General features: G+C 33.2%; 1 protein-coding gene across 2 annotated transcripts; it reads right to left on the bottom strand.

Moving 5' to 3' along the window:
* Window positions 1-645: 645 nt before the first annotated feature.
* On the bottom strand, window positions 646-8288 carry LOC136817362 (uncharacterized). 2 transcript variants are annotated; one of them, XR_010848073.1, is made up of 5 exons: window positions 8003-8288; window positions 2942-2980; window positions 2371-2479; window positions 1823-1920; window positions 646-1551 (listed from the first exon to the last, which is right to left on the bottom strand). XR_010848073.1 is itself a non-coding variant. In XM_067073701.1 (5 exons), the coding sequence occupies exons 1-5, from the start codon at window positions 8101-8103 to the stop codon at window positions 1219-1221; spliced, it is 672 nt and encodes a 223-aa protein (XP_066929802.1). In that variant the 5' UTR covers window positions 8104-8288; the 3' UTR covers window positions 646-1218. The 2 variants fall into 2 exon arrangements, 1 of the variants encoding a protein (XP_066929802.1); XM_067073701.1 differs by having other exon boundaries at window positions 2950-2980.

The raw sequence follows: 8288 nt of genomic DNA, 5'->3' as shown, positions 1-8288 counted from the left end.
TCCTATAATTTCCTTTTCTTTTTTTTATTTAGAAAAAGCAACAGCGTCCCAGGTATTAAAATGTTGGCTGTGTCAAACAATTGATAAGTGAACTCAATGATAATCATGCACGGGTTCGATGCAATACTATTGGATGTTTGGACGACGCTCTCAACTCGAATCAATTCGACTTCGAATCACAAAATATTCCCGAAAACGTTTTGAATCAAGATTGATAAATCATCAAAGATTAATACCAAAAGCATCAAGAAGCATTTATAGTTTGTTAAATAAAGATGCAATATCTTGAAATTGTTTCATTATTTCGTTTGAAAAATATTATCTGTATTAAATATTAAATTTCTCCTAAATAGTATATACATTGTATAAAAGTTTATGTACATAAAAATCTCACAAAATATTTATCATATTGTCATTTTTTCTATAAAATAGTCAAATTATATACTTCTGTTTTTTAATTATTCAAGCTTAATATTGTATGCTACAAAATGTTAAAATATGCTCATCATTAAAATTCAGATTTGAAAGATTGAACAACCCTAAACCTTTATAGCTTCAATTTCGAAAAAAAAACCTCCGGGCTTTAGTATATTCCAGAACGATCATGTAAAGTGAGACAAGGGTGTTTAAATACAGTAAAAACGTCTAAACAAGTTATATTCTCTCGTCTGTCACAACAGAGCCTCTTTGACGTAACTTTTGTAAAATATTTGAATGAGATACCATTGTCAGTTTTATTAGAACAGTCAATTGGTTTGTGAAAAAAAAATAAGTTATGATCTCAACTTTAAAGCATCTGTGTGATCTGAAATCATATTCATCTATTTTAATATTTTGTCCACAAGGCGAATTCCTGCTTCTTTGAGCCATTAATGTCACTTTGGATATTTGAAAGTTAGATAATAGATTATCTTGCTTTCCCTAAGGAATTTGAATTGTATTGTTCACTGCCACCAAAACATCCAGTTGGATAAAAGGTTAAACCCAAAGATTTTTTCCAGCGATGATGTAAGTTCAGGGTATTCTTCTTTCTTATCGGCATGCAAATTTCTAACCAATTTTTCCGTTAAGAAAGAAAGTCTCACCGAACATAGAGATTTTGTCTAAGATTGCTGTTCTCACGAAGAGACTGACGGGACTTGATCCTTCAATCCATGATGTACTCAATGAATTCACTCCCTTATGTCTTGCATCAATGCAAACGTTTTACAAACCAACCTAAGGATCGTAGGCGATTGCTTTAAGTGCAACCAGAATTTTGTTCGGTACCGTCTTACATAAACGGCCTTTTATATATTTAACAGGAAACTGCAAAGCAAGAAGTTCCCTTTTCACCTTCTTATACTCTTGTTTCATGTACTTATGAGAGGAAAATGTTTCTTTCGTCGGGTTCAGTTTGAACCACATTGTTCTATGGTTTTCTACTTTTTGCGTGCGTAACTCGCCATGTCTGTTGATCATCAAAAATCTTTTGTTGTTCGAAAGGGAACGGAATCGTGTAAATCCTTTATAAGTTTGTTCCTCAAGAAGGCAAGATTCGTCCTTTGTGTTCTAAAGCAATAAAGTACAAAAATGCAATCTACGATCTCCCGAGACAAAAACTAATCTACACCCTTCTCAAAATACAAAACTCTAAAGAAATGGAGGGATCCACTCTCAAAAAAAGTCTAAAATTCTAAACTGATTTCGCTGGAATAATCACACGCGGCTGTGTCCCACATAAGATGCTATGACGAAACAGGGTTGCAAGGTGTGTGTGAACAATTAATCCTCAGAATTTAAACGGGGGCGGGATGGGTAACTTTTCGGTCAAATTGCTTACCTTCAGTCGATATGATTTATTATGATAACATATATATTTATCGTTGATTTTTAGGGTCGTTATGTTCGGATTACTGAATATTTCTTTTGTGATGATTTCTGAAAGAAAAGATGAAGACGAATGTTTCAAGATTTTGCGAGGGTAAGAATTCAGTTTGTAGAGTTTTGCATATTTTCTAGAGATCACGAAGGTATAACTAGCCAAAAAAATTGGGTCCTTTTATAAATATCAATTTCATATCAAGTTTTGATAATACACTCTTCTCGAGATGCATAAATTTATTGTTGTCCTCGTTTTCAAACAGATTTCATTGCTATCAAATTATAGATTTAAACCAATTTAAATTCCCAAAAGGCAAACATTAACTCTAAACAACACAATTATCATTGTGAATATGTAGTTTTATAGCAATGAAATCTGTTTGAAAACGAGGACAACAATATAATTATGCATCTCGAGAAGAGTGTATTCAGCTAGTATACTTAAAGTGCTGAAATCTGCAACCCGTGCATTGAAGATCTAAGCCAATAAAGTAGATAATCAAATACCTGACTTGTTGTTGACAGCGTAAAGAAGACCATTTCTTTCACGCAAGAATCCGTTGGAGGCAAACGAATATAGTGTGATGGTTTTTGCGCCTATCGAAACTGGCGGAACCTAAAGAAAAGAAAAAATCTAAAGTTTTAAATGGATTTCTTGCATTTAGATTTGACTACGGTTGGATTAAGATTCCCTATGTTTCCAACTTATAATTCACATTATTGTATTTGTCGCAAAAATTTGGCTTAAGGCAAAATTTTCATAAATATTTGTACAACGTGCCACGGATTCAGCAAGAACCTATACCCCTGGTAAAATCATCGATCTGAAAATCTCCCTAAAAATTCAAATTCCAAAAGTGTTCCAAACTCCTCTAAGTGTAAGTAAGAAAGTTTAAGAATCTGACCAATTCATTCAATCCCTATCGAATAAACGATCGCACCGGTCGGAGCAATGGCAAGGGTGTGTAATAAACCCAACCAAAACGGGCGAGCTAACCCGTCTTTCCATGAAAATCGCCCCTCAAAGCTCTAAGAAGAGTTGCTATCTCTGAGCGGTTCATAGAAAGGAAAAACGTACCGACTAACCGTGATTTGACAAGCTGGCGAACTCAAGAAGCTAAAAAAGAAAGAAAAATATAAATACATATTTTGGGTAATATAATCTCAAAAAGTGTGATACGTGATTATTATCAGATTATTTTGGCGTGATGGCTTGGTTAAGCTACTTAGAAGCAGGGGGGCTTGTAGAGCAATGCATCCTTAATGTTTTTACAGATACACGTTTTTGGGGAATGCTCACAGGTGCCAAGATCAAAATGTGGTGAATGTATCTGTGATAAAAAACTAATAATCTGATTGCGCGATCTATTGAAATCTTTGAAATCTTTCTATAGGAGGTAGGGTGACGATTAAGGATTTTGTATTTCTTCCTGAAATCTTTATTTAGTTGAACATCTTGTTACCATTAATACCCGTATCATCTGAAGAATATTTGAGTAAAAATTTAAAATCGACAAAATAAAATGAGATGTGTAAATTGTTCATGAAGTTTCGGGAAATGAAGGATAAATTATTTGGTGCAGATTGTCGTACTCTCTTTTAAACTTCTGACAAATTCTAGTGAATAGACATTCTACTTTCTCAGGGAAATTTTGCCTGGTTTTTTTTTTATTTCCATCAACTTTTTTTTACACTCAATTCATATTTTTCTACAACGAGGTAATCATGTTTTATTTAATTCTATTTGCTGAGGAGGATGTCCGTGCAACTAAATTCCACTTAGAATCTTAATCAATTAATGGAAAAAATCATGTTTCAAGTGAAGCTAAAGTTATTTTTTGACAACAATTTGTCAATTTCAGTGTATCAAACTTAATAAATAACAAGATCAATGTCCTCACATTTGACAAAGTCCTTTCAAATATGTTGATTGAATATTAATCAACATTCAAGTATTATAGTTTTTCGCAAATCAATACACTCTTCTTGAGATGCATAAATTTATTGTTGTCCTCGTTTTCAAACACATTTTATTGCTATGAAACTATACACATTTAAACCAATTTAAATTCCCAAAAGGCAAACATTAACTCTAAAACAAAAGTACTTGAAATTCAAAATGTCTCATGACGTGTAAACAACACAATTATCATTGTGAATATGTAGTTTTATAGCAATGAAATCTGTTTGAAAACGAGGACAACAATAAATTTATTCATCTCGAGAAGAGTGTATTGCTATAATTCAGTTTATGAAGATTCGTAGCCATTTACCTGGAAAACCAATAGTTCCTTGCATAATGCGCATGTAACTACTTCACTTACGCGTGACACGCTAAAAATCTTCTTTGGGAACTACCCAAGTTTGAGTTGGGGTCAAGTATATGTCAATCGAAAAAGGTTTTCAAAGAGTTTCATAACATTGTCCTTGATGATAAGAATGGTGCAGGCTATTAGCCACGTGAATTCTGTCGAAAAAGTTATGTCAGAGTTATGTCAGAGTCTCACAAGCTTCCCTAACTTCCATTAAAAAAGTGACATAAGTATTCTATTTAGCAATATTTATGAACAATATCTTTTCAAATTCGCTGATGTCTTTGTACTAGAACAGTCTGAGGTCATTGTCTAATGGAAATCCAAGTAGTAGAACCTTTTGGTCACTTGTAATAAGTATCATTACACATTCGAAATAATCACTCTTTGCATTGCATAATTTCAACCCGGGGAGGGCACTGCAGGTAAGTGACCTACCGGACGTGCGGCCCTTAAGGTTAGGTTTTTTGGACTTTGGAAAGTGCACTGTAAGGGTTGATTTGTGAGCAAGTGGGAAAAAGTGCACTGTAAGGGTGTAAAATTTGAGAAAATACCAAATTTTGAGGTAAAATTAGAGAAATTTCAAAAACATTTCGAAAAATTGCACTATAAGGGTCGATTTTCAGCCAAATTTTTCCTGCACTGTAAGGGTCCGATTTTAGAGACCTGATTTTTGTCTGAACGTACGGTCGTTTTCAAAATCGAGTGCCCCCCCCGGAATTTTACGTGCCGAACTCGATACGATCGATCTTTAAACGTTGTTTTTCATATAAAGAACCGCAACTTTGCTTTGAGCCTGGACTTGTTTTTTTTTTTGAAGAGAATTTCAGTCTCAAAGTTCCTTATCCAGTTCCTTATTTTTTTAGCTGCGAAGTTTAGACTGATTTAAGGGCTCTGACCATAGTAGGAAAATTAATTTTTAGTATTTGAACATAAAAGTTATGTTTTAGGTTCTTTAACACTTTTAACAAAGAATTGCCTTTATAAATTGCTTTTTAATCAAATCCCTTCAGAGTAATTAAGAATTTTATTGCAGAAATTACGTTATGAACTTTAAAAAGACGTTAATAATATGTTGCATCACCTTCTTTTATAAAAAGTGCTAAGTTTTAATGGGTAATTAACCTTTTTGTTTCAAAGTTTTTTACACTGTCCGCAAAGAATGGAACTATTCTAAATTTTGCGGAAAATTTTTCTAAAATGATGTGTCAAAAGTTATGACTGTATTTTTAAGCAAAATCCAGATTAAAAATTGATGAAAAACCACTATTTTGAAGATTTTGAGACAAAGAAGCATTTACAAAAATTTTCCGCTAAAATTTTTATTGTTCGGTAAAAGATACACCATCTACTGCGAAAAAATTTTTAAAATGTTTTTTCTTCGCCGAAACTAAGCTCTTCAAAGTTAAAATACTCTTCCTCGCAAAAGTCTTCATTTTCTTCTTCATCAAATTTTTTCATTGCAATTTTTGAATTTTCAGATTCAGGAATAGTTTGTCTAACAGAAAATGTATAACATGCCATAGTTTTGTTGGTTACATCAGTCAGAAAACACATTTTAAACACGGCAATTATAAAAAATTCACTATGGTCAGAGCCCTTAACAAATTGTCAAACAATTGACTACAATACAGGAAAAGACTGTAAGTAGGGACAGATATTATGCCCCCAATATCTCGGAATGTGTCCAAACCAAGGGAGGGGCAGGGATCAATGCACAAACTTCAGATTAGAGCTGTCAAGTTATTGCGTACGAACGATACGGGGAGAACGGTTTTCATTGTTGAGCCGACTATTGTAAAATCAATTATTGTGTTTGTATATATTTTCTTGCATTTTGTTAAACACGAGCAACAACCTTCTTCTTAGAATCATTTTCGAATTTGATACTTTTTTTCGACACCCCTGTATACATGTTTACTATTGACGAACTCCCAAGAAACCTCCAAGTGTAATTGAAATGAGTTTCTTTCAAAAGAATTCTTCTACATGATTTTCAAATGTATAACAGTAATCTCTCAACTATTAATTATGGTAATGTTACTTCAATGGAATCGAAAGAATAAACAAATCTTTATGTTACGATTCTCTATCACTGACTCTTTTTAAAAAGCGTTGATGACATTTCTGAGTTGTGGTTTCAACGACGCAAAAAAAATATCAACTTTGAACTTAATCGAAGATTTTGGATTGTCGCCATGGTCAGTTTTCTCTGCGTTGATTTCGCGCTGGATAGAATCTGGACTGGATTACTCTTGTATTAGTGTTGTTGTAACCAATTCCCCACATGGGTTGGCCTGGATAAAGATATTCACTTGAATCGTAGAAGCATGGCTGGAATTGAATTTTTCATTTTGTCTCCCAAAGGGTTACAAAAAGGGACAATCCCAATAAAGTCGCGATCTTGTTCCTGTTAAGGCTAAATTTCGGTAAATTCTAAGATTTCACAAATTTTTAGCTTTTTCATCGATTTCTGACCCAAAAATTTTGAAATTTAAAAATCTGGCGTCACCAAATCGTCATTCAGTAAACCTAGTATCTTCAGACAGAGGAATGTAAAGAGATGGAAAAACAGCTTTTCTGATTACTCAAAGTAGATTCTTTAAAGCTACAACAAAAGAAACCTATTAACTCGACATAAACTCCCTTAAGGGCAAGAGACCTGGTATATGACGAGCCGTTTTTCCATTGTTTTCAAGAAGCTGTTTTTCCATCTCTTTACATTCCTCTGTTCAGACACAATAGTTTTGTTACACAATTTTACACCAGTTGACATGGGTAATTTTGTTCTCTAATGGAGCAAATCGGTACCAGGAAAAGAAATCATCTATTTTTACATAATTATATAATTACATAATTTTTGTAAATTTTTTTCTTGTAACTTAACAATTTCGCGACTACTTCCTTAGTTTAGATTTTTTTCTATGAGTGTGGTCGCTAGACTTGTTATAGACAAATAAATAAACACTACTACTACCTGTGCTGACCAATCCAGATTCTATTCAGCGCGCAATCAACGCAGAGAAAAGTAACCATGACGACAATCCAAGATCTTGGATTAAGATCATAGTTGATATTTTTATACGCGTCGTTGAAAACATAACTAAAAAATGTCATCAAGGCTTTTTAAAAAGAGTCAGTGATAGAGAATCATAACATAAAGTCTATATATTCTTTCGATTCAATTAAAGTAACATTTCAATAATTAATAGTTTCGTAATTACTATTATGATCCTGTAAAAGATTTCTTTTGAAAGAAACTCATTTCAATTACACTTGGAGGTTTCTGGGGAATGCGTCAATAGTCAACTGCATACTGATACAGTCTGCTAGACATTAATATAGTAAAATTTGCTCTTCATCTTTGATTCTTTCTACTGGGATTAGATTGACACATGCGCGATAAAATTTATATTATTGGTCTTCAGAGGTTGATAGATTATTTGAAAACTCAGCCTCTGATACTCAGGGTAGTAAATCGGGATTTGCAATCACAGTGTATAATGTTATCCATACACCGAGACAACCACAGTACTGGAAACTGGGTGCCCACTCGTAATACCTCTATGATTCCGAAGAAATCGAATTAACATGACTAAAAAACGAATTTTCTTCGAGTCTCTACACACGAGCATAATATTTTTAGACCCCAGTCGTGAGATCGTATCAAATCCCAAAAAATATTATAACATTGATAAAAAATGTTACATTTTTTTACAAGTTCATACAAAAAAAAATTACTCAAAAAATGTTCTGTGTGATTTTTTACAAATATAGACAGAGATAGGCGGTCTTTTGAGTGAAAGGATGAAAGATATGTTACCTACCTAGCTATCAAAGCTGTAAGAGACATCCAAAAAACTATTTGAAGTAAAATTAATACAAAAATATAAAGCTCTTCTAAAACCATATCCTGCCCAGCGTTCATTTTTGAAACGAATACATTAGAAGTATGTGTGCAGCCTCAAAATTTCGAACCTTAATGTAAAAGCCAGCTATGCAGAGTGTTAGTACGAGAAAATCGATCAGGGGGTTGTCTTTTCAACGATTTGTTTTATATGATACAAGTTAAAAAAAAGTTGATGGTAAAGTGACGTGTTGTGCGTGACTTGA

The sequence above is a fragment of the Clytia hemisphaerica genome, unplaced genomic scaffold (genome assembly GCF_902728285.1).
Source record: "Clytia hemisphaerica strain Z4C2 unplaced genomic scaffold, Clytia hemisphaerica genome assembly, whole genome shotgun sequence".
NCBI lineage: Eukaryota > Metazoa > Cnidaria > Hydrozoa > Leptothecata > Clytiidae > Clytia > Clytia hemisphaerica.
The sequence above is the reverse complement of the archived record's forward strand: the minus strand, read 5'-3'. Positions and strand labels throughout refer to the sequence as shown.